The 27,064-nt window shown below is 42.5% G+C and overlaps 1 protein-coding gene across 1 annotated transcript; it reads left to right on the forward strand.

The window, feature by feature from the left end:
* The first annotated feature begins 6,071 nt into the window (after window positions 1-6,071).
* Window positions 6,072-25,796, forward strand: ttc21b (tetratricopeptide repeat domain 21B). Its single transcript, XM_071340525.1, has 30 exons — window positions 6,072-6,138; window positions 6,384-6,435; window positions 7,024-7,153; window positions 9,935-10,045; window positions 10,138-10,304; window positions 10,599-10,721; window positions 11,162-11,319; window positions 12,026-12,110; window positions 12,413-12,511; window positions 12,776-12,968; window positions 16,119-16,216; window positions 17,944-18,144; window positions 18,465-18,594; window positions 18,709-18,866; window positions 18,960-19,184; window positions 19,423-19,661; window positions 20,163-20,235; window positions 20,509-20,619; window positions 21,535-21,673; window positions 21,823-21,929; window positions 22,111-22,299; window positions 22,608-22,718; window positions 22,813-22,894; window positions 23,072-23,222; window positions 23,306-23,467; window positions 24,286-24,481; window positions 24,839-25,063; window positions 25,144-25,264; window positions 25,363-25,430; window positions 25,543-25,796. The coding sequence occupies exons 2-30, from the start codon at window positions 6,403-6,405 to the stop codon at window positions 25,618-25,620; spliced, it is 3,963 nt and encodes a 1,320-aa protein (XP_071196626.1). The 5' UTR covers window positions 6,072-6,138; window positions 6,384-6,402; the 3' UTR covers window positions 25,621-25,796.
* The last annotated feature ends 1,268 nt before the right edge of the window (window positions 25,797-27,064 follow it).

Below are 27,064 nucleotides of genomic sequence, written 5' to 3' on the forward strand. Positions count from 1 at the left end.
AAAGCTTTCTGATGAAAAGGGTTTGAGGGAGTTGGCAGAGAAAATGAAAGATTGATCAGAAGTCAGTGATATAGGGAAACTGGTTGACAATTACATTGGTAGAAGTGTTTATGCCTTTTTATCGCTTTTCACAGATGGATCCAAGGACCCAGATAGTGGGCGCACAGGACCAGGTGTTTATGTTTCTGCATTTGATGTGCAGATAAGTGCAGATAGAAGACTAACAGATGAACTGTCAGTATACTCAGTTGAACTGTTGGCGATAGTAGTTGCCCTCCAGTGGGTGGAGGACATACAACCTGGCAGAATTATAGTATGCTCAGATTCTCTGAGTAGTTTATCATCTGGTAAATCTAATAGGAGTGACCAGCTCCCCCCCCCCCCCCCCCAAAATGTAATCATCTAATATTCCAGTAATTCCTTAAACAATGTGTCTTTAATGTTCTAACATCCTAGTTTTGTTTTTTAATTTAATATTTTTTCAGCAAAAATAGCTTTTGCATCACTACCCCAAGTTTTCATATGTGGGTCAAATATGACCCATATGTATTTCCTATGGAATTCACTGCATTGCACTCGTCAAACTGACCTTTCTTTTTGCTACAACAATAAAATCAAAGTAATTAATAAAATATTTATTCAATATATTCATTTCTCCTTTTTACAGTGGCTTGCGAAAGTATTCACCCCCTTGGCATTTTCCGATTTTTATACAACTTGGAATGAAAATAGATTTTTGGGGGGGTTGTATCATTTGATTTACACAACATGCCTACCACTTTGAAGATACAAAATATGTTTTATTGTGAAACAAACAAGAAATAAGGCAAAAAATTACAGAAAACTTGAGAGTGCATAACTATTCACCCCCCCAAAGTCAATACTTCGTAGAGCCACCTTTTGCAGCAATTACAGCTGCAAGTCTCTTGGGGAATGTCTCTATAAGCTTGCACATCTAGCCACTGGGATTTTTGCCCATTCTTCAAGGCAAAACTGCTCCAGCTCCTTCAAGTTGGATGGGTGCCGCTGGTGTACAGCAATCTTTAAGTCATACCACAGATTCTCAATTGGATTGAGGTCTGGGCTTTGACTATGCCATTCCAAGACATTTAGACGTTTCCCCTTAAACAACTCGAGTGTTGCTTTAGCAGTATGCTTATGGTCATTGTCCTGCTGGAAGGTGAACCTCTGTCCCAGTCTCAAATCTCTGGAAGACTGAAACAGGTTTCCCTCAAGAATTTCCCTGTATTTAGCTCTATCCATCATTCCTTCAATTCTGACCAGTTCCCAGTCCCTGTCGATGAAAAACATCCCCACAGCATGATGCTGCCACCACCATGCTTCACTGTGGGGATGGTGTTCTCGAAAGGTGTTGAGTTTGCGCCAGACATAGCGTTTTCCTTGATGGCCAAAAAGCTCAATTTTAGTCTCATCTGACCAGAGTACCTTCTTCCATATGTTTGTGGAGTCTCCCACATGCCTTTTGGCGAACACCAAACGTGTTTGCTTATTTCTTTCTTTAAGCATTGGCTTTTTTCTGTCCACTCTTCCGTAAAGCCCAGCTCTGTGGAGTGTATGGCTTAAAGTGGTCCTATGGACAGATACTCCAATCTCCGCTGTGGAGCTTTGCAGCTCCTTCAGGGTTATCTTTGGTCTCTTTGTTGCCTCTCTGATTAATGCCCTCCTTGCCTGGTCTATGAGTTTTGGTCGGCGGCCCTCTCTGGCAAGGTTTCTTGTTGTGCCATATTCTTTCCATTTTTTAATAATGATTTAATTGTGCTCCGTGGGATGTTCAAAGTTTCTGATATTTTTTTATAACCCAACCCTGATCTGTACTTCTCCACAACTTTGTCCCTGACGTGTTTGGAGAGCTCTTGGTCTTCATGGTGGCGCTTGCTTGGTGGTGCCCCTTGCTTAGTGGTGTTGCAGAATCTGTGTCCTTTCAGAACAGGTGTATGTATACTGAGATCATGTGACAGATCATGTGACACTTAGATTACACACAGGTGGACTTTATTTAACTAATTATGTGACTTCTGAAGGTAATTGGTTGCACAAGATCTTATTTAGGGGCTTCATAGCAAAGGGGTGAATAGTTATGCACACACCACTTTTCCGTTTTTTTTTTTGTTGAATTTTTTGAAACAAGTAATTTTTTTTACTTCACCAATTTGGACTATTTTGTGTATGTCCATTACATGAAATCCAAATAAAAATCTATTTAATTTACAGGTTGTAATGCAACAAAATAGGAAAAATGTAAAGTGGGATGAATACTTTTGCAAGGCACTGTAACTCATTGAGTAAAAGGAGTTTCATAAGGAGGCTCATAAGAATGTTGGCAGATATACAACCAAAATGGTTTTACAGATGCTGGATGAGAAAGCCATTGGTGCCTCTGACTCAGAATCTGAGGTATCCAATTCAGATTACACAGACTATGTGCCTGTGGGTCAAGTTGGAGTTGTGGATGCACCTGGTAGTCCAGCTGTCCTAGATGATTCTACAGACGGGAAAGACTCCTCCTCTGAGGAGAGTGAAAACCAGTCAAAAGGGGGTCTTACTGCAGCTTTCCTCCAGATGTGGCGCTTGTCATTCCATCCAAAGAGTTCAATCTTGGTTTCATCAGACCAGAGACTCTTGTTTCTCATGGACTGAGAGTCCTTTAGGTGCCTTTTGGCAAACTCCAAGCGGGCTGTCATGTGCCTTTTGCCGAGGAATAGCTTCCGTCTGGCCACTCTACCATAAAGGCCTGATTGTTGGAGTGCTGCAGAGATGGTTGTCCTTCTGGAAGGTTCTTTCATCTCCACAGAAGAACTGAGGCAATGGAAAGATGTGGGGTGATGAAAGAGAGCCATGCCACCACCACTCAGAGTAGCCAGGGCCGGAAGAGGTGCCAGCTCTGCCCACACACAAAGGATAGAAAAGTCAGCTGCTGGTGTTCTCAGTGCAACACACCCGTCTGCAAAGAGCACAGTCACATGCTTGTGGTTTGTAACAAATGCAAATAACATGGACTAAGACAGCATAAGTAAGCATCACACACGCACACTTTGTTCCTTTTAGTGTTCATGTTTTCTAAATTCACAATTGTTAGTGTTGTCATTTATATTGATGATGAACTTTGGATTTTCAAATAAATGTTTTGAAATATTATAAAACATGCTTAAGGTGGTTTTATTTGGTTCTTCACACTAAAAGGTTGAATGTAAGATTGATTGTAAGAAAAATATGCTAATATTTTCAACAGCTGTTATGAATTTTCATAATATGTTATCATTGAAATGCGTATCAAACTGTTGAAGAGCGACTAAAAACATTTCAAACAATTAATTATTGAAAGTTCCAAATCACCACTCAAAATAATTATGTTCCACAAATTGATAATATTTTAGACTCATATAAATAAAACACAGATATTACATTATCGGGTCATTTTGACCCGGCACATGCATTCTTGGGGTGCCATGTTTACTATGCATCCTAGGAATAATGTTATTATGGAGAATTGAGAGAATGGGTGAGGTAGTGAGATTCTGCTGGGTCGCAGCACATTAGGGTGTGGAAGGGAATGAAATTGTAGATCAGTTAGCCAACAGAGCTTTGAAAAACGAGATATAATGGATATTAATGCTCTAAATGTAAGATTAGAGCCCTTTTGATAGATGTGTGAAGATGGACTCTGAGCCCAAGGACGGAATTTATATGCCCTCCAATGAAAGGTCGGTGGACCAAGACTCAAAGGTCAGATTAGGAAGGAAGAGGTGGTGTTCGCTCGACTGCGCTTAGAACATTGTACATTGAACTCGTCATTACATCTGGTTGGCAAGCATGTGAATGGTTTGTTTCAGGAGTGTATGGTCGATGAAACGGTGGAGCATGTGTTGTTATATTGTTGTAAGTATGTTGAAGAGAGGGAAAGATTGAAGTGTTGGGTCATTGGGGTTGGGGGGGTTTGGAAGGGATTTGGGGGATGAGGGAGGGTCTATTAGAAGTTCATAGGTCTCTTTTTTATTTTCTCAGAAGTACTGAGTTAGGTAGGAGGATTTAGTAATGTTGTAAACCGTGATTGACCACACACTCCAGCACCTTTAACATTGGTTTGCGGACCGCCATTATATCATTGACGAAGAAGGAGGATCTGTACTCTCAAAGGCTGTTGGGGCATTCACGTGCTCGTGGAAAGTGGGAAACTGAGAAGTGGGTTGTCAAAAGTCTGACATGATTGTGTTAGTGTTTTTTTGTGTGTGTTTTGACCAATTCTTCAACCAATTAGATTTTAGCTAGCTTGATAAGATAGCTAACATTGCTAATAATAAAGTTACTAGCCTGCACAGATGCCTGACCTCAACCCCAACCTTTGGGATGAATTGGAAAGTCGACTACGAGTCAGGCCTAACTGCCCAACATCAGTACCCGACCTCACTAATGCTCTTGTGTGTGAATGGAAGCAAGTCCCCACAGAAATGTTCCAGCATCTAGTGGAAAGCCTTCCCGGAAGAACGGAGGCTGTTATAGCAACAAAGGGGGGACCAACTCCATACTAATGCTCATGGTGATTTTAGAATGAGATGTTCGATGAGCAGGTGTCCACAAACTTTTGGTAATGTAGAAAGGGAGGCAGACAGGCGGAGAAGAGAGATGAATGTTTTTATTTGTTGGCTTTAGACTTATGTATTTTACTTAGTTGATGATGGAAGTTATAGGCCTACTGCTGCATTGGCATATAGACTTATAGGCCTACTGCTGCATTGGCCTATAGACTATCTGAGTTCTATGCTCTCATTTCATTAGCCGTCAATGGATCACAGTTTATCAGTGTCCATATGGCAGAGACATGTTCACTCGTCATAGTTGAATTTGAACTTTTAGAGTTTGCATTTTACATCAGATTTTTTTATTAAACATGTGACAATGATTTGAGAAACGAAAACGTAATTATTGAAATTAAACTGTTCCACGAAAATGTGCATATGGGGGGTGCTGAGGAGTATTTCTGTCTGTAATAAAACCCTTTTGTGTGGGGAAAACTCATTCTGATTGGCTGGGCCTGGCTCCCCAGTGGGTGGGCCTATGCACCCCTGCCCAGTCCAGTGAAATCCATAAATTAGGGCCTTATTAATTTATTTAATTGACCGATTTCCCTATATGAACTGTAACTCAGTCAAATATTTGAAATTGTTGCATGTTGCGTTTATATTTTCTCTTGCCTACTTTTGAAAAAGGTCAAAGGTAATCGAGGAAACTCATTCGCCACTCACGTGTCATCAGGCAAATTACATTTACAGACAGGGGATCACCAAATACATGTTTAAAGGGCTATAAACAAGTGAAGTTAGTTGTGCAAGACATTTTATAAATAAAACATATCAGTAGCATGTTGTTTTTAAGCGTGTGTATGGTTTTCAAAACGTTTTCAAGACCAGACCGGGGTCTGGGGTTTGAGAAGTCAATGAGAGAAAGGAACAATTCTTCCTTAGTTGTTCATTTTCTCGAAATCTATAGGCACAACCTAGATTTGAGGCAATGTCTTTGGTAGTAGAACATGTTATTACCCCAACCTCATGAAAGTGACACGTTTTGATTTTCGTCAAAAACAACTTTATATCGAAGGAGTGCCTTTGAGTTGACGGCCTGCACATGCGCAGTTCGGTTCGAGAGACCGTTATACCCGATGACGTGTTTCCTACGTATCAGTTTAGCTAATCAACGTCGCCATGACATCACCTACGAGTGTGATCGGGGATTTATTTTGGACAAGCAGCTTTAGTCTATCTTCATACTGTACTGTCTTTAATGAACCTCTGTGGGAGGACCGTCTTCCGTTTGCCTACGAACGAAATGACACTCCTCGTCCACTGGTCGTCACTAGTTACCACAGCCACAAAGTTATAGACCCCGCCTATTTCTAAAATGTATCTTCTTCAAATTGTTGTTTTCATGAATTTAATATAGACATTTTTACTTTGTGGTAACTAGTGTAAACCTCAACCACTTAGAATCGGTTTAAGGGTCACAGCCTAAAGATGGGAACCTAGGTTACTTTTGTCCAAACAAGAAAACCCGAAAAAGTAGCCACAAGCGTCCTCTTCTCACAGCCTTTGTGCCAAAGAACCACAAGCGCGGCATGCGGGTGGGGTCAGTATTTTACATTCAGCGTGTTTGGTGCGCCACCTTGTGAAACATTATTGTTAAACCAATGATTTTCAACTTCCTCTACAATTTAAAAATGGCGTTGGTGGTTGTCAAGTAAACGAAAGACGCATACTGGTGCTTGTAAGATGGCAAAAAATTTACCTATAATCGGTTTCTATCTTGCCTTTTAAGAGTACATGTGGCCGCAGTATTCAGTTAAATATTTAAGATCTATTTCATTGCTGCAGTTTGAGGTGAAACGTTGCCATGGCAGAAATGGAGGACGAAGAGTCAATGCTGGTAAGTGTTGTAGTGTTGCGCTGTAGCCAATTTCTATTTGTACTGAGACATGTTCACCTCAACGTATACAATAAAGCAACACATCACCGTGTAGCCTGTTTAGCTTGTTTAGAATGTCAAGCTGCAGTGTAGCCTACTTGGTTCTTTCAAAGTTCTGAAAATAAAAACGCACAGTTAAACATCCTGCCTGGCAGATAAGGTTATGATGACATGCAAGTGACATTTATTATAAAAACGTGTAAGGTATTTATTTATTCTCACAGAATAAGGGGCAAAACATTCAGGATAAAGCTCCTACGTTATTCAGGTTATGAATGGTCTTCATCAGCATATTGGTTACATTGTTGAATAAACACACGACTTCCCATCAGTAACACAGGCCAACTTGGACATGGAGGATATTACGTACAAGTATTGTCATGCTGACCGTTTGCATTCCATAAGTTTTTATTTTTATCAGCACAATGTTGGTTTACAGCCTACTTTGATTTACTCAGGTATTTTCTGAAATGTTTTTGTGGTTTTGATCTCTGCCATAAATTAAGCTATTTTCTATCACAGCTCTACATTTCATGTTTTTGTTCCCAGGCCTTGATCAACTACTATTGCCACGAGAAGTATTTCAATCATGTATTAAATGCTGCAGCTGTGGCACAGAGGAAATTCAGCAATGATCCAATCTTCAGCTTTTTCCATGCCTACAGCACCCTGATGCAAGGTAAATGAGTACTCCATTGCTTAGTTTAAAACAATTAAATAAAGCAGCAACAGGGAGGTCCACAATTATTTGTTGTTTTGGCTCTATACTCCAGCACTCTGGATTTGAAATGACACAACTATGAGGTTACATTTACATTTACATTTAAGTCATTTAGCAGACGCTCTTATCCAGAGCGACTTACAAATTGGTGCATTCACCTTATGATATCCAGTGGAACAACCACTTTACAATAGTGCATCTAACTCTTTTAAGGGGGGGGGGGGGGTTAGAAGGATTACTTTATCCTATCCTAGGTATTCCTTAAAGAGGTGGGGTTTCAGGTGTCTCCGGAAGGTGGTGATTGACTCCGCTGACCTGGCGTCGTGAGGGAGTTTGTTCCACCATTGGGGTGCCAGAGCAGCGAACAGTTTTGACTGGGCTGAGCGGGAACTGTACTTCCTCAGAGGTAGGGAGGCGAGCAGGCCAGAGGTGGATGAACGCAGTGCCCTTGTTTGGGTGTAGGGCCTGATCAGAGCCTGAAGGTACGGAGGTGCCGTTCCCCTCACAGCTCCGTAGGCAAGCACCATGGTCTTGTAGCGGATGCGAGCTTCAACTGGAAGCCAGTGGAGAGAGCGGAGGAGCGGGGTGACGTGAGAGAACTTGGGAAAGTTGAACACCAGACGGGCTGCGGCGTTCTGGATGAGTTGTAGGGGTTTAATGGCACAGGCAGGGAGCCCAGCCAACAGCGAGTTGCAGTAATCCAGACGGGAGATGACAAGTGCCTGGATTAGGACCTGCGCCGCTTCCTGCGTGAGGCAGGGTCGTACTCTGCGAATGTTGTAGAGCATGAACCTACAGGAACGGGTCACCGCCTTGATGTTAGTTGAGAACGACAGGGTGTTGTCCGGGATCACGCCAAGGTTCTTAGCACTCTGGGAGGAGGACACAATGGAGTTGTCAACCGTGATGGCGAGATCATGGAACGAGAGTTGCACCCCTTCTGAAAAAACCTACACTCGATCCCTCCGATGTCAACAACTACAGACCAGTATCCCTTCTTTCTTTTCTCTCCAAAACTCTTGAACGTGCCGTCCTTGGCCAGCTCTCCTGCTATCTCTCTCAGAATGACCTTCTTGATCCAAATCAGTCAGGTTTCAAGACTAGTCATTCAACTGAGACTGCTCTTCTCTGTGTCACGGAGGGGAAGGTGAGAGGGTGAGGTCAAAAGAGGAGAGGAGTGGAAAGAAGGAGGCAGAGAGGAATGAGTCAAAGGTAGACGTGGGGAGGTTAAAGTCACCCAGAACTGTGAGAGGTGAGCCATCCTCAGGAAAGGAACTTATCAGGGCGTCAAGCTCATTGATGAACTCTCCAAGGGAACCTGGAGGGCGATAAATGATAAGGATGTTAAGCTTGAAAGGGCTGGTAACTGTGACAGCATGGAATTCAAAGGAGGCGATAGACAGATGGGTCAGGGGAGAAAGAGAGAATGTCCACTTGGGAGAGATGAGGATCCCAGTGCCACCACCCCGCTGACCAGAAGCTCTCGGGGTGTGCGAGAACACGTGGGCAGACGAGGAGAGAGCAGTAGGAGTAGCAGTGTTATCAGTGGTAATCCATGTTTCCGTCAGTGCCAAGAAGTCGAGGGACTGGAGGGAAGCATAGGCTGAGATGAACTCTGCCTTGTTGGCCGCAGATCGGCAGTTCCAGAGGCTGCCTGAGACCTGGAACTCCACGTGGGTCGTGCGCGCTGGGACCACCAGGTTAGAGTAGCAGCGGCCACGCGGTGTGAAGCGTTTGTATGGTCTGTGCAGAGAGGAGAGAACAGGGATAGACAGACACATAGTTGACAGGCTACAGAAGAGGCTACGCTAATGCAAAGGAGATTGGAATGACAAGTGGACTACACGTCTCGAATGTTCAGAAAGTTAAGCTTACGTTGCAAAAAATCTTATTGACTAAAATGATATAGTACTGCTGGCTGGTGAAATAGGCTAGCTAGCAGTGGCTGCGTTGTTGACTTTGTTTGAAAGTGTAGCTGGCTAGGTAACCTCTAACTGGCTAGGTAACCTCGACAATTACTCTAGACTACACAATTATCTTGGATACAAAGACGGCTATGTAGCCAGCTAAGATCAAACAAATCAAACTGTTGTACTGTAATGAAATTAAATGTAATACTACCTGTAATACTACCTGTGGAGCAAAGCGGAATGCAACTACTCGCTCCAAACCAAACCGGAAGTGCGTATCGTAGAGGGAGAGGCAATAGAAGTGTTAAATTGCAAACTGTCAGCTTTAGTTATAGGGTAATTTCATCCATATCTGGTTAACCGTTTAGAAATTGCAGCATTTTTTGTACATAGCAGCCCCCCCCCCACACTTAATTTTGGAGTCACTTTTATTGTAAATAAGAATATAGACTTCCAGTCAATGTGCTAACGCTAGTTAGCATTGTCTCACAAAACTACCACTAACTTTCTTCATACTGGACACAGAGACATAAAAATAGTATCCATAAATTAATCTGACATCATTGCCAAAATACCGAAGTATCCCTTTAACCTCATAGTCATTGTATCATTTAAAATCCGAAGTGCTGGAGTACAGAGCCAAATCAACAAAAAATCTGTCACTGTTCAAATACTTTTGGACCTGTATATCTGTTTCATGTAATATCAATCACAGTGTGTTGTGAAACCTGTATTGTAATGTTTAAAAAAAATGTATAACTGCCTTAATTTTGGCAGCAGCTAATGTGGATCCATAATAAATACAAATGATTTATATGTTTCGTTTTAGATCAAATTCAGGAAGCCATCCATGAGTTTGAGACGATAAAAGATAGAAGAGATATGTCCCTCTGTACATTCATGGCTCTTGTTTTTGCTGAAAAGAAAAGGCCCAACCCAGGTAAACCCATATTTGTCTTGATCCATGTTTATGTCTCTGTGTATTTTTTTTGTAGCTGAATCTATACACTTAACTTTTTATGTTGACTTCAGATCGAGATGTCATTCAGGAACTGGATGCCAAGGTGAAAGAGGACCGTAAAAGTGCAACACCTAAGGGTCTCTACTACGCTGGGATGTTCCTCTGGCTTCTGGGACGAAATGACAAAGCAAGGGAATACATAGAGAGGATGATCAAAGTCTCTAATGGTTCCCGAGAAGTGAGTTTGGTTATGTTTCTCTCAACTTGTATCAAATATTTTTTTTCTTTTGAAGATGCATTTGCAAAAACTTACGAAGTCTGCAAGTGTCACTGTATACATACCTCAAACAGTTAAATGGATGAAATTATGCCCACTATAGGGTTGCCTATGGATGGCCTTTGTCAGCACTAGGCTATTTGAGAATTTGTTTTAGGAGCATTTTGAGTGGAATTACTTGAAAACCAGGTAGAGGTCTACTCTGATTTATATTTGTCTACCCTTCTAACATTTGGATTAATGTCTGTTGTTCAGGGGATTATCCTTAAAGGCTGGATAGATCTGACCTCTGGTAAGGATGCATATGCCAAGAAGGCTGGGAAATACTTTGACGAAGGCCTGAAAGAGAAAGCAGATGTTTTCGCTCTGATGGGAAAGGTAAGAAGGCACACAACCCTTGTGTTGCCATGAATAGATTACTTCACTTGCAATGAGAAGAGATGTTAAGATATTGGAGACATTGTTGAGGTCTTTGTCACGTCTCATATTTCATGTGGCACCTAGTTATTGTGCCTGCATGATAATCCCCCATTGTGCTGGATTCTCTGTATCCCACAACCTCACTAGGATGACCGAGGCTATTATTCACTAACACAACCTGTTTCTCAATTTGTACCATATCTTGAATATTGAATGGACCGTTTTGAAATGCCAATGCTCTATGTTGCCTTATCTGTGGTAATACAGTGAGACCAATTGTTAGCTTGCTATCTTTTGCTCTTTGTGGAGAGTAATTTGCTTTTGAAACAGATGTACAACAGTGCATTTTACTTTCCCTCAACATGTCCATAAATTGTGTGATATTTTATCTGTTTCAGGCACATTACTATGAGTATCGGCATAATTATTCTGGAGCTTTGGAGACAGTCAACCAAGTGATTGTTAGTTTCCCTGGGTTCCTTCCTGCCTTTATCAAGAAGATGAAGCTTCTATTGACGCTGCAGGACTGGGAGCAAACTGTAGATGCAGCACAGAGGTATAGTATCTCATATTAGAGGTGATTTTGCTCTAGAATTTCTGTTTTCTTGTTACTTAAGCTAATGACACTGGAAATAATAGCTGGCTTTAATCTTAGTTTGTAAAGATTTGTTTGGATCAAATAAATACGTTCATTGATGGATTTGGTCAATCAATAGCAGCCATATAAAGAACGAGCCAGTCAGCCTTTGCAAGTGGCCCGTATTGAAGTGCAAATTAAAATGGAGCGTGATGCCTGGAACCAGTGGCATAATGACTGAGCCATTGTTCCTGACTGCTCGCCCGCTGGACCCTGGCCAGAGCCAGGGAATATGAAAAGGCTTTTGAGCTGAAGCGCTAGAGCCACACGTTTCCCAGGATGCACTTCTCCAGGTTCTATGAACTGCAGGAAGGAGGATCACTCAGGTGGAGCCCATTTCTAAGGGGACTAAGCCCAAGGCCAGAGCCACTGGTTTAGCCCTGCTTAGCCATAGCTCTTTGAACAGGAATGGACACATGCAGTGCACAGTCCGGTTCTCTCTTTTCTCATTGTCTAAGTGGGTGTTCTTCCTTAGATTGTATTCTCTCTCCCTTTCCTCCAGCCTTGTCGGGCATATAAGCCATCATGGGAAGAAACGAATACAATACTCTGACAACACCACATTTTCATTAGCATCAAACAAACAGTGCTGATCATTAAAGAGATGTTTCCTGTCCCATTCTAGGCTCTTGCAGAGGGATAAAAACAACCTAGAAGCCCTGAGAATGCTCGCTCTTCACTCCTTATGCAGAGAGGGGGACATCACAGAGGTAATTTCCAAACATTAAGAGTTAAAGGGATGGTTCGGGATTTTGGCAATGAAGCCCTTTATATATTTCCCCAGAGTCAGATGAACTCGTGGATACCATTTTTTATATCTCTGCTTCCAGTATGAAGAAAGTTAGAGGTAGTTTCGAGCCACTGCTAACTAGCGTTGCCGCAAAGACTGGAAGTCTTAGGGATCAGCTAGCATGCACTTCAACCTGTCACCACACAACTACGTGTGAATGGTACATAATGATTCCCATGATGTGTACGTGGTCAAATGGGATACCCTTTTTACTTTTGGCAGTCACTAAATCTGCTCTCAAGTCTCGTCAGCAACCTGGACGCCCAAGAGCCTCACAGCCCAGAGCTTTTCTACAGGATGTCCTTGGCTTTCACACGGGTGGTAAGACTAATTTGATTTATTATTCGAGCGTATTGCATCTTCAGGATGCCCAGCCCACATGGGCTTATAAGACACTCTATTCAGTGTTTTAATGGTTTTTGATAAAAAAAATTTTTACATGGAAACTACTGTGACTAGGTGTCACCTCTGAATAGATCGAGAACCCTTTCACTTCACCTTGTAACATTACAGTCCCTGAACCAGGACAATTGCATGTCTGACATGAGGTATACACAAAGACTTAACTCTGTTGTCATTTGCTAGTGTGGAAGAAATGAGAAAGTGATTCAGCAGACCCACATCATGGTGGACAGAGCCTTCTCCCAGGCCCAAGGGGATTCTGATCTGGCCACAGAGCTGGGCTACCAGTTTGTTCTGCAGGGAAGAATCAAAGAGGCTATGAAGTGGTACAAGACTGCCATGACTCTGGACGAAACAAGTGTCTCGGCTTTGACAGGTGAGACAGGCTTCCCTGATTGTTTAGACATATGCCATAGATCTCAAACTTTTTAGCTGTAATGTAGCTATGCATGTAATTCTATACCTACAGTTGAAGTCTGAAGTTTACATACACTTATGTTGGAGTCATTACAACTCGTTTTTCAACCACTCCACAAGTTTCTTGTTAACAAACTATAGTTTTGGCAAGTCGGTTAGGACATCTACTTTGTGCATGACAATTCATTTTTTCCAACAATTGTTTACAGACAGACTATTTCACTGTATCACAATTCCAGTGGGTCAGAAGTTAAAATACACAAAGTTGACTGTGCCTTTAAACAGCATGGAAAATTCCAGAAAATTATGTCATGGCTTTAGAAGCTTCTGATAGGCTAATTTACATAATTTGAGTCAGTTGAAGGCGTACCTGTGGATGTTTTTCAAGGTCTACCTTCAAACTTCAAACTCAGTGCCTCTTTGCTTGACATCATGGGAAAATCAAAAGAAATCAGCCAAGACCCCAGAAAAAAATTGGAGACCTCCACAAGTCTGGTTCATCCTTGGGAGCAATTTCCAAACGCCTGAAGGTACCACGTTCATCTGTACAAACAATAGTATGCAAGTATAAACAGCATGGGACCACACAGCCGTCATACCGCTCAGGAGGAAGACGCGTTCTGTCTACTAGAGATGAACTTACTTTGGTGTGAAAATGTATTTTATTTGACCTTTATTTAACCTATTAGTGATCCCTTCACGCGCCAATCCCTTTAGCGGGTTCGATTTGACAACATCCAGTGAAATTTCAGAGCGCCAAATTCAAACTACAGAAATATCAATATTCAACATTCACAAAAATATAAGTAATACATCAAAATAAAGCTTAACTTCTTGTTAATCCAGCCGCCATGTCAGATTTCAAAAAGGCTTTACGGCGAAAGCAGACCATGCAATTATCTGAGGACAGCGCCCTGCATACAAACACATGAAAATAATTTTTCAGCCAGGCAGGTGCGACACAAAAGTCAGAAATAACGATATAATAAATTCCTTACCTTTGAAGATCTTCTTTTTACAATCCCAAATGTCTCAGTGACACAATGAATGGTCGTTTTGTTCAATAAATTCCTTCTTTATATCCCCAAAATGTCCATTTATTTGGTGCGTTTGATTCAGAAATACACCGGTTCCAACTCGCCCAACATGACTACAAAGTATCTAATAAGTTACCTGTAAACTTGGTCCAAACATTTCAAGCAACGTTCCTAATCCAACCTCAGGTATCCTAAAATGTAAATAATCGATAAAATTTAAGACGGGATAATCTGTTTCCAATACCGATGAAAAATAACACGGAGCGCACTCCTGTTCACGCACACGAAAATAGTAGGGACCTTCAGAGTGACACATGGAATGAATAGCACTACTTCTTCATTTCTCAAAAGAAAAACATCGACCAATTTCTTAAGACTTGACATCTAGTGGAAGCCACAGGAACTGCAACCAGGTTCCTAATAATACGGGTATCTATTTATCTTTATTTAACTAGGCAAGTCAGTTAAGAAGAAAATCATATTTTCAATGACAGCCTAGGAACAGTGGGTTAACTGCCTTGTTCAGGGACAGAACGACAGATTTTCACCATGTCAGCTTGGGGATTCGATCTTCGGTTACTAGAACAACAGCAAAGTGTCACAGCCGTCAAAAGAAGTGGACCAAAGTCCAGCGTGGTGAGCGTACATTTTCCTTTTTATTTAAAATGTCGCCAACAAAACAACAAACGAACGAAACAACCGTGAAGCTTACAGGGCTATAGTGCCACAAACAAAGTTAACTACCCACAATCACAGGTGGGAAAAAGGGCTGCCTAAGTATGATTCCCAATCAGAGACAACGATAGACAGCTGTCCCTGATTGAGAACCATACCCGGCCAAAACATAGAAACACAAAATCATAGAAGTAAAGGCCATAGAATGCCCACCCAAATCACACCCTGACCAAACCAAAAAGAGACATAAAAAAGGCTCTCTAAGGTCAGGGCGTGACACAAAGGACCTTGTGACGATGCTGGAGGAAACGGGTACAAAAGTACCTATATCCACAGTAAAACGAGTCCTATATCGACATAACCTGAAAGGCCGCTCAGCAAGGAAGAAGCCACTGCTCCAAAACCACCATAAAATGCCAGACTACGGTTTGCAACTGCACATGGGGACAAAGATTGTACTTTTTGGAGAAATGTCCTCTGATCTGATGAAACAGAAATAGAACTGTTTGGCCTTAATGACCATCATTATGTTTGGAGGAAAAAGGGGGAGGCTTGCAAGCCGAAGAACACCATCCCAACCGTGAAGCACGGGGGTGGCAGCATCATGTTGTGGGGGTGCTTTGCTGCAAGAGGGACTGGTGCACTTCACAAAATAGATGGTGTCATGAGGTAGGAAAATTCTGTGGATATTTTGAAGCAACATCTCAAGACATCAGTCAGGAAGTTAAAGCTTGGTCGCAAATGGGTCTTCCAAATGGACAATGACCCCAAGCATACTTCCAAAGTTGTGGCAAAATGGCTTAAGGACAACAAAATCAAGGTATTGGAGTGGCCATCACAAAGCCCTGACCTCAATGCTATAGAACATTTGTGGACAGAACTGAAAAAGCATGTGCGAGCAAGGAGGCCTATAAACCTGACTCAGTTACACCAGCTCTGTCAGGAGGAATGGGCCAAAATTCACCCAACTTATTGTGGGAAGCTTGTGGAAGGCTACCCAAAACGTTTGACCCAAGTTAAACAATTTAAAGGCAATGCTACCAAATACTAATTGAGTGTATGTAAACTTCTGACCCACTGGGAATGTGATGAAAGAAATAAAAGCTGAAATACATAATTCTCTCCTATTATTCTGACATTTCACATTCTTACAATAAAGTGGTGATCCTAACTGACCTAAGACAGGGAATTTTTACTCGGATTAAATGTCAAGAATTCTGAAAAACTGAGTTTATTAAATGTATTTGGCTAAGATGTATGTAAACTTCCGACATCAACTATATAGAATTTGGTAACGTTTATTCTTCATTATAATATTATAAACCAGCTATAAACAAATAATGAAGTTGTAAATCCTTTAGATGTAGATTGTAAAAACATCTGATCTGTATTTCCAGGTATTATCAGGTGCCAGCTGATCGAGGGAAACTTGGAGGATGCAGAGCAACAGCTGGAGTTTCTCACAGAGATCCAGCAGTCTATCGGGAAATCAGGGGTAAGGCTGATAGAGAGATATTGCTCTGTTCAATCCAGTTCAAAGTCCTCGCCGAAGTATTATATTTCTAATTCTACTTTTGACATTAATATCTAGTGTTTGGTCATCTAGTGAAGCTTAGTGAAGCTCTCCGAGCTGGGCATCTCCGGCGCGGCCCACGCTTGGATTGCGTCCTACCTGACAGGTCGCTCCTACCAGGTGGCGTGGCGAGAATCTGTCTCCGCACCACGTGCTCTCACCACTGGTGTCCCCCAGGGCTCTGTTCTAGGCCCTCTCCTATTCTCGCTATACACCAAGTCACTTGGCTCTGTCATATCCTCACATGGTCTCTCCTATCATTGCTATGCAGACGACACACAATTAATCTTCTCCTTTCCCCCCTCTGATAACCAGGTGGTGAATCGCATCTCTGCATGTCTGGCAGACATATCAGTGTGGATGACGGATCACCACCTCAAGCTGAACCTCGGCAAGACGGAGCTGCTCTTCCTCCCGGGGAAGGACTGCCCGTTCCATGATCTCACCATCACGGTTGACAACTCCATTGTGTCCTCCTCCCAGAGTGCTAAGAACCTTGGCGTGATCCTGGACAACACCCTGTCGTTCTCAACTAACATCAAGGCGGTGACCCGTTCCTGTAGGTTCATGCTCTACAACATTCGCAGAGTACGACCCTGCCTCACGCAGGAAGCGGCGCAGGTCCTAATCCAGGCACTTGTCATCTCCCGTCTGGATTACTGCAACTCGCTGTTGGCTGGGCTCCCTGCCTGTGCCATTAAACCCCTACAACTCATCCAGAACGCCGCAGCCCGTCTGGTGTTCAACTTTCCCAAGTTCTCTCACGTCACCCCGCTCCTCCGCTCTCTCCACTGGCTTCCAGTTGAAGCTCGCATCCGCTACAAGACCATGGTGCTTGCCTACGGAGCTGTGAGGGGAACGGCACCTCCGTACCTTCAGGCTCTGATCAGGCCCTACACCCAAACAAGGGCACTGCGTTCATCCACCTCTGGCCTGCTCGCCTCCCTACCTCTGAGGAAGTACAGTTCCCGCTCAGCCCAGTCAAAACTGTTCGCTGCTCTGGCACCCCAATGGTGGAACAAACTCCCTCACGACGCCAGGTCAGCGGAGTCAATCACCACCTTCCGGAGACACCTGAAACCCCACCTCTTTAAGGAATACCTAGGATAGGATAAAGTAATCCTTCTAACCCCCCCCCCCCCTTAAAAGAGTTAGATGCACTATTGTAAAGTGGTTGTTCCACTGGATATCATAAGGTGAATGCACCAATTTGTAAGTCGCTCTGGATAAGAGCGTCTGCTAAATGACTTAAATGTAAAATGTAATGTAGTAGCTTTTTGGCAGCTTTTTGTTTAGGTAATGGTAGTTCTTTAGAAATGTGTGGGCTTTCCTGTGTTTGCTAAGCCCTTAACAGTGACATCAGCTTGGATAAGTAACCGGTGAGTAACAGCTGGTCCTGTGGATCTTAAGTATTATAGAGGAGACTCTGGGTACATTCCAAATGGCACCTTATTCCCTTTATAGTGCACTATAAAGGCCCATAGGGCTCTGGTCAAAAGTAGTGCACTATATAGGTAATAGGGTGCCATTTGGCACGCTCTGCTGTACCTTGGTCCTACAAACCATGTTGTGTTAGAGCTGCTCTACTGAGCTGAATACTGTTGTGTGAACCTGTTGACACCATTGGCATGCTCTTTCCTGTCTGTCAGGAGCTGCTGTACCTGCGTGCCATGCTGGCTGTGAAGAAACGCAGGTCACAGGATGAGGTCACCAACCTGCTGAATGATGCCGTGGACACCCACTTCTCCACACTGCAGGGCCTGCCACTGGGGGTGGACTACTTTGAGAAGCTCAACCCTGACTTCCTGCTGGAGATCGTCAAGGAGTACATAGCACTCTGTCCTGCTAAGGTCAGTCTGGAGAGAGATGTCTATGGATACATTTGTTCAATACATATTTTAAGGTTTTATTATAGGGGACTATAGATAAGGAGAGGAGAGAAAGGTGGAAAGATCAACTTGGGGATTGAACCCCGGTCTCCAGGTGGGGGGGGGGGGGGGGGCTTTGCATATCTACAGATACATTTATAGAGATTACTGTCAGTCATTTCTGACACCACATTTACTGGGATTAACAAACAATACAAAAATGTTGTCACAGGTCGTAAATAGATTTTTAGCCCCCGTCGTGTCATTCAATGTGGTCTTGATCGTAGAGATGTGTGTGTTAGCCTCCAGCCCAGGGCCAGCCTCCTGCCCCTCAGCTCCAACACTGTGCCTCTGTGTTGGACACTGTGGTCAAGATAGTACCTGGACTCCTACAAGGTGTCTTCCTATTGGCCAAAGTTAGGTTTCAGTCTGGTGAGTTTCAACGGAATTGCATGTGACACAATTCTGCTCTGTTTTCATGCCAAGTTGTTCTCAACATGGCTGACAACAATTAATGGGTTTGATGGCAATGCTGATGTCCTTTAGGTGACATTGACTCTGCACAGAGCAGCCTCCAACACTGCCTGGACCAATGTCCCTCCCATGCTGAGGCCCACCTGCTCATGGCACAGATCCACCTCTTACAAGGCAACTACAAGCTCTCCTCCCAGTCTCTGGAGCTTTGCCTCAGTCACAACTTTGCGGTAAGAACAGCATTCCAGATGAACGTGATATTAGATCAAACAGAACTGTTATGGGAACATCCATCCTCTAATAACTGTGCTGCTCCCTGCCAGGTCCGAGAGCACCCTGTGTATCACCTTATAAAGGCCCAGGCCCAGAAGAAGATGGGAGAGCTCCAAGAGGCCATCCAGACTCTGCAGATGGCCATGATCCTGCCGGGGGTCCGCAGGGCTGGTGCCTCAGCCAAATCCAAGAACAAGAAGGTGGAGCTGAGCTCTGCTGACTGTGTGTCCGTGTTCCTGGAACTCGCCGAGGCCCTCTGGCTCAACGGAGAACAGGTAAGGGAACATGGAGAGAACAAGCTCAGCAACAGAGAGTATTATTCAATATATCTTGAGATATGCCCATCTTTCTAGGAACCGTGTACTTTCCAGGAACTCATGAAATGCAGATCCTCCATATTTTATTGTACTTACATTCCCGGTAGTGTTTGTCCATTCTCTTCTGTCTCAGTCATGTCGTTGCCCAGTGTTGAACAGTGAAGTCTGATTCATGAATGTGGGTTTGACGTTTCAGCACGAAGCCGCCAAAGTGATGCAAGACGCCATCAACGAGTTCTCGGGCACTCCTGAGGAGCTGCGTGTCACCATCGCCAATGCTGACCTGGCTCTGCTGCGTGGCGACACCGAGCTTGCGCTGAGCATGCTCAGAAACATCACCCCTGAGCAGCCCTACTATATACAGGCCAAGGAGAAGATGGCCAACATATATCTGAATCACAGGAAAGAGAAGCGCCTTTATGCCAGTTGTTACAGGTGAGGAACAACACGGCATTATAAAAAAGGCTATAGTCTGACCGTTAGGCACACAAGCTGTTCACTAATGGTGTTTGACATGTAGCTTAGGGTAACAAATAGTTTATTATTTCTTGAAACCACGTCTCTTATTCAGTGTACTAACCACATCCCCCATTGCTGTGTCAGCCCACCCACCCATGCCATAGCAGCAGTCAGTCCATAACAGTATGCAGGCCACAAGTTCACAGCAAATCAAGTGTAAATGTTCAACTTTATCCACTCATGCAGCAAGGCTGTAATGTGCAAAGCTGCCTGCAGTGTTTAAAAGTGAGCCGAAGGCCCATCACCTCATCTCTGATACTATACTTGTGTTGACAGAATTTTCCACACAGAGACACTGCTGGGAAGCCATTAAGGATGAGTGAACCTCAGAGCAGAGCAGAGCAGACCCATGTCTGTATAATGTGATTGAATCTTATTCTAGATATTCTATGTGATATTTTTCCTGTCTTTCCTCAGAGAATTAGTAGAGAAGCTGCCCAGTCCTCATACATATCTTTTACTTGGGGATGCTTATGTGAATATCCAAGAGGTAGGTATGAAATTGAATATCCATTAATCTCGTTGTTGCCCAAAACGAGGCAATGCAAGGCTTGCAGGGTTTTGGGGTCTTTTACAGTAGTGTGTTCATAGGAAGTAGTATTATGCAGTGTTTTATTAATTCATGCATATATTTATAAAGAGTAAACATCTGTGCATTGTGCTTATATCTTCCTTCATGACTCCCTCACTGTGGAATGTTGAATCATCACAGTTAATGTTCGGTACAGCTAAATGTCACTAAGTCAAGTCCGTTTATCCACAGCCAGAGAAGGCCATTGAAATCTACGAACAGGCTCTGAAGAAAAACCCCAAAGATGGAGCTCTGGCCAGCAAGATTGGGAAAGCTCTCGTCAAGACTCACAATTACGTCAAGGTCTGTATACTAACTGGGGAGCTACACTGAGGCATCGGGAAAACAGTAGCTGCTACACTGGATGTGTACATTTTTGCCGCGCAAGCACGTCAAATTATTACAAATAAAACCAGAGCGTAATTTTATGCTAAGTAATGCAATCCTTTCACAGCTGTGCTCCTTATGCCCAGGTTTCTTTGAAATAAATTGGAGTGTCTTACATGCTGACCACACCGCCCACATCGCGTGCGTTGCAAAATAAATGTACACATACATGTTCTTCAATCATTGGACCCACACTGCTCGCACGCGTCTGCGTAGCCAGGTGCTAAAATAGAATTTGGTTCTATTTGTGATGCTTGATGCGCTGCAAGTCCCGCCTCTCCCATCTCCTCATTTGTTCTTAGGACCATATACCCACGTTGGTGATTGAAAGATGAACTGAGATCCACACTCCAGTCCAGTTGGTGGTGGTAATGCATCTTAAAGTTGGTTGCCAACCGCCATATAATGTCCAAAGAAGAAGAAGCCTGAAGGAGGAGAGATTACTAGAAACGAACTCAGTTTACCATTTCTTCAGTGGATTAATTGTCAGAGTAGAGGACCTTGTGCATTTCAGGTAAAATAACAACGCAATGTTTATATCCCAGGACAAATTAGCTAGCAACAGCAAGCTAGCTAGCTACATTTCCATAAATGTTTAATGCTTTTCGACCTGTCCCCAAATTAATATACTTGGTTCCGAGTTCGTTTTGATATTTCAACCTACGTGTCCTGATCACGTCTAGTGGCGGGTGGAAAAAAATCTACATGAGCGCGATGGCGCACGCACTGCAAAAGTTACGTATCCAGTGTAGCAGGCCTGTAAGAAAAAATTCATTCAAAGATCAATCTATAGTAGTCAATAGCTGTATGATTCACCACTGTTATTCACAGGCAATCAATTACTATGAAGCTGCTCTGAAGACTGAGCAGCAGAACTTCCTGCGATATGACCTGGCTGAACTGCTTATGAAGATGAGACAGTACGAGAGGTGTGAGAAAGTTTTGCAAGAGGCTCTCGCCCATGAACCAGGTAAGCTGGACATCATTGCTACAGTTTTGAACATTTTGTATGTTAAATTCTATGTTTTGTTGCTGTTCATAAATTACAATGATAATACATAGTTACTTATATAGCGCTTTTCCGACTTCTCACTCGTCACCTTGTGTTGTTTTGTCTAGTAAATGAGCTGCCGTTGCTGACCGATGATTGTCGCTATCTGGTCCTGTTGGCCAAGATCCAAGGCAAGGTTGACAAAAACGAGGATGCTTTACTTTCCTTGCAACGAGTAAGTATTCTGATATTGTAATAGCCATTATGCTAAGCAATGAGAGAAACTGAAATAACTGAAATATATTATTATGATCATTTCTAAGATTGAAAATCTGTCTCCTCTAAAATACATGCATAATTCACAACATTGCTATTTCTTAGCTATGCTCTGAGCCCAGACTTGTGTTTTCTTTTAGGCCCGGGATGTGCAGGCCAAGGTGTTGAAGCGGGTGCAGTTGGAGCAGCCAGACGCTGTCTCCATGCAGAAGCAGCTCGCTGCAGAGATCTGTGGCGAGATCGCTAAACACTACACGAGTCTTAGAGGCTATGAGAGAGCAGTGAAATTCTACAAAGAAGCTCTTGTCTATTGTGAGAGTGATGGCAAGGTCGGTGCAGCTGAATCAAGCCTTCAGTGTGTGCTCCCTGCAGCTGTATTTGTGAATCCCCAGCATCCCTTTCTTTCTATGCAGTTTTTGTATTTGCTCATTTGCATATTACAGTAGTTTATCATGTTAATAATCAATAAATGTTTATAATTACATTCAAATAAATTATTATGAATGTGTAAATGTATGTTTAATGCCAGCAGGGCATACTGCAACAATTGCTCATAGGAAATGGTATTATAGTTATGATGCTAGAACGTAATTGGTTAAAAAAGTTTAATTCAATTGAATGCTTTCATTGTTACCAGGTGATGCTGGAGCTGGCGCGGTTGTACCTCACTCTAGATGATGTGGATGGCTGCCAACAGCAATGCAGTGTCCTTCTGAAGAGTGACCAGGTCAATGAAGATGCAACACTGGTTAGTTCTATTTATATGCCATTTCTGTCAAGTCCCAAAGGAAAATCCTATTGTAAAACTTGATTGTTTTCCGAACTTCTCTGTTTCCTCGTAGATGATGGCTGACCTGATGTTCAGGAAGCAGGACTATGAGCAAGCCGTTTTCCACTTTCAGCAGCTACTGGAGCGCAAACCAGGTGTGACAGGTCTCTGTTTCTCTTAGGTCTGAATACACAACTTCCCCCCTGAAATAGAATTTAAATTGAGATTTGTAAAGCTTGAAAAGGAAGCGTAAGAACCTCAATGTAAATATGCACTGCTGATTTGACCTCCCCTGGAAGGGAAGTAATGTCTTTCCCATATGTTCCTGCCAGACAACTACCCAACACTATCACGTCTAATCGACCTGCTGAGGAGAGCTGGGAAGTTAGAGGAAGTTCCCAGGTTTCTGGAGATGGCTGAAAAACATTCCTCCAGGGCAAAGTTTGACCCTGGGTTTAACTACTGCAAAGGACTTTATCTGTGGTAAGTGCATTAGTCAAAAGTATCTTTAGCTAGATTGATTATGGTGTCTTTTTTTAAATAATTAAGTTGTATTTGTTGCCCAGGTACACAGGTGAACCCAATGATGGGTTGCGACACTTCAACAAGGCACGGAAAGACAACGACTGGGGGCAGAATGCTGTGTACAACATGATTGAGATCTGTCTTAACCCAGACAATGACACCATGGGAGGAGAAGTCTTTGAGAACCTAGATGGTGACATGGGGTGTGTTACATGTGCAGTAATTTGTTATTTTTGTCATTTTTATTAGGATCCCCATTAGCTAACGCTGTAACGCTAGCTAATCTTACTGGGCTCCAACACCAATTAAGAAGACATTATAAATAACCACAAATCAAGACTTCACAAACATTAAACAAGTAGACAATACAGACAAAATATCTGACAGGAAACACATTTAACATTCAGTTGATGCTTTCTATTTCCTGTCCAGTCATATGGTCTATCGCATTTCACCTTTCTTGGAGGTGGATTTACTTTTTGCGTGAGGAACATGGAGTTCCATTCAGCTATGTATTTCAATGAACAGCTGAATATTAGCTGTGGAGATGTTTTTTTAATGCTTACAGTGACTATACACTGAGTGTACAAAACATTAGGAACACCTGCTATTTCCATGACATAGACTGACCAGGGGAATGCTGTGATCCCTTATTGATGTCTCTTGTTAAATCCACTTCAATCAGTGTAGATGAACAGTTTCCTGCATGTATCAAGAATGGTCCACCACCCAAAGGACATCCAGCCAACTGTGGGAAGCATTGGAGTCAACATGAGCCAGCATCCCTGTGGAACTGTTTCGACACCTTATAGAGTCCATACCCCGACGAATTGAGGCTGTTCTGAGGGCAAAGAGGGGGGGAAGGGTGCAACTCAATATTAGGAAGGTGTTCTTAATGTGTTGTACACTCAGTGTATATCTTAGCTAAAACACAAATTCTTATGTCCATGTTATACTTGCTCATTTATCTGGCTGTCATTGATGTAAATGCACTTCCTTTTCCATTTTCATCTATGCTCAGGAACTCTACTGAGAAGCAGGAGTCAGAGCAGCTCGCCGTGAGGACAGCAGAGAAGCTCCTGAATGAGTTAAAGCCCCAGACAGCCGGTGGACACGTCCAACTACGGATCCTAGAGAACTACTGCTTTCTGGCCACCAAGCAGAAAGCCAACGTCGAGAAAGCCCTGAATGTTTTCACAGAGATTGCAAACAATGAGGTAAATCAACTCTAGATGGTGTACATAAGTGTTCACACACACACCCTTAGCAAATCTAACATCACTACACGGGTGAATTATCTTAGGCTTTCTCTTTGCTTTACACTTTCTTGATGCTGACTTTGGAGGTTTCCTTAACAGCTTATTTATTGAGTAACTTACTATGTCTTTAACATAGTAAGATAACTTGTGTAAGATAATATCCTGTTGCGCAAATTGAATCCTCCTTGCTGACAAGGAAGCCTTTGTTTGCATTTTTGGATACTCTTGTCTACTTCATAGAAATAGAGGGAAATGTTAGACCTGATTCGCTGTAAAATGACACCGAACTAACCAGAGCTCTCTGTTTTAACTTAGAAGGACCATGTGCCTGCACTGCTAGCCATGGCGACAGCCTACATGATTCTCAAACAAACCCCTCGAGCCAGGAACCAGCTCAAACGCGTAGCTAAGATGAACTGGAGCATTGTTGACGCTGACGAGTTTGAGAAGAGCTGGCTGCTTCTGGCCGACATCTACATCCAGTCAGGGAAATATGACATGGCCGGGGACCTCTTGAAGAGATGCCTTCGCCATAATAAGGTCAATGCATACCCTTGATCAAAAATGTATCCGAATGAGTTTGAGTCACTCACGGTAACAGTCATTGTTAATTTTCACAGTCCTGCTGTAAAGCTTATGAATACATGGGCTACATTATGGAGAAGGAGCAGGCATTCCGGGATGCAGCGCTGAACTATGAAATGGCTTGGAAATATGGAAACCAAACGAACCCCACGATAGGTATGTTTAAGGACATCTTGTACATGCTGCCATTAGATTTAAAAAAAAATAATGTAAATATACAACAGTCCATGAATAGTAGTATGTGTTTGTCCCAGGATACAAGCTTGCATTCAACTACCTGAAAGCAAAGAGGCATGTTGATGCCATAGATGTCTGTCATAAGGTAAGTTGAAATCGTAGCTTCACATGTTATTTTTGTTGAATTGTGATTTTTGTTTACGTGTTGTCATTGAATAATATCATATGCATAAACTAAATATTCATGTTTTGTTTAGGTTTTGGATGCTCATCCCAATTATCCAAAGATGAGGAAGGACATCTTGGACAAAGCTCGGGCAGCTTTGCGGTCTTAACATAAATGTTTTAGCGAGAGAGAGTGCAGTGTGTGGGTGTATTATTGCTAAATCTTTTTTGATGTGTTTTGTTATCAAGCATTATTACTTAGGTAAGTATTTGGATGTAATTATAAATGGAATTTTGGAGGGATGAGAGACAGTGCTTTTTATAAACGTGATTACAATACAAAACACATTGTTGTAGAGTTATTGTGTTTTTCTTACAATGCAATGAAAACAGTGACTCTGTTTCAACACTCTAAAGAAAGACGTATTGCTTTGCAATAAATGTCACAGAGTTCAATCTTAATCTTCAATAAATCTTAATTGTACACCTTATTAACATGTCATTATATACGAGAGCAGACATGGTGATGTCCCAAATGTTCCTGGTCTAAAGTAGTTCACTACATAGGGAATAGGGTGCCATTTGGGACACTGATTTCGAGGTTAAGAATGAATATGAACATCCAACTCAGTGCCACATAGACTCGATCTAGATATGGTATCGTCCACACCGTTTTTATTTATAAATATACATACATGGTTGTTACTTTTTAATGAAGGGAAATGCCACTCTGGGAGTTGCCAACTTGACAGCACCCTCCCATAAGGAGGTTGTGGCTACTATTAAATGTTGACATCAAGTCACACACCCGATTGTCTTGTAGCAGTCCATAATTTGACATTCAAATGTATTTCTTTCCAAAAGTATTTGCACTGTTATCTATTTAGTTTAGGTTATAAAAACGGCAAGTAGCCTACATTATGCCAATTACCAGTGTAAGGACATAATATTGAAACGTTCACACACTAATTGAAATTGTATGCATTGACTATGTTTAGTAAAGCATTGATATTAAGAATCTAGAATGAATATATATTTTTTAAATCCCTCATCAATCTACACATCCCATAATGAAAAAGCAAAAACAGGTTTTTAGAAATATTTGAAAATGTATTGAAAATAAAAACAAATATCTTATTTACATATATATATTCAGCCCCTTTGCTCTGAGACTTGAAATTGAGCTTGGGTGCATCCTGTTTCCATTGATCATCCTTGAGATGTTTCTACAACTTGATTGGAGTCCACCTGTGGTAAATGCAATTGATGGGACATGATTTGGAAAGTCACACCTTTCTATATAAGGTCCCACAGTTGACAGTGCATGTCAGAGCAAAAACCAATCCACGAGGTCGAAGGAATTGTCCATAGAGATCAGAGACAGGATTGTGTCGAGGCACAGATCTGGGGAAGGGTACAAAAACATTTCTGCAGCATTGAAGGTCTCCAAGAACACAGTGGCCTCTCATTTTTAAATGGAAGAAGTTTGGAACCACCAGGACTCTTCCTAGAGCTGGCCGCCTGGCCAAACTGAGCAATCGGGGTAGAAGGACCTTCGTCGGGAATTGACCAAGAACCCGATGGTCACTCTGACAGAGCTCCAGAGTTCCTCTG

Source organism: Salvelinus alpinus, chromosome 14 (genome assembly GCF_045679555.1).
Source record: "Salvelinus alpinus chromosome 14, SLU_Salpinus.1, whole genome shotgun sequence".
NCBI classification, from domain to species: Eukaryota; Metazoa; Chordata; class Actinopteri; order Salmoniformes; family Salmonidae; genus Salvelinus; species Salvelinus alpinus.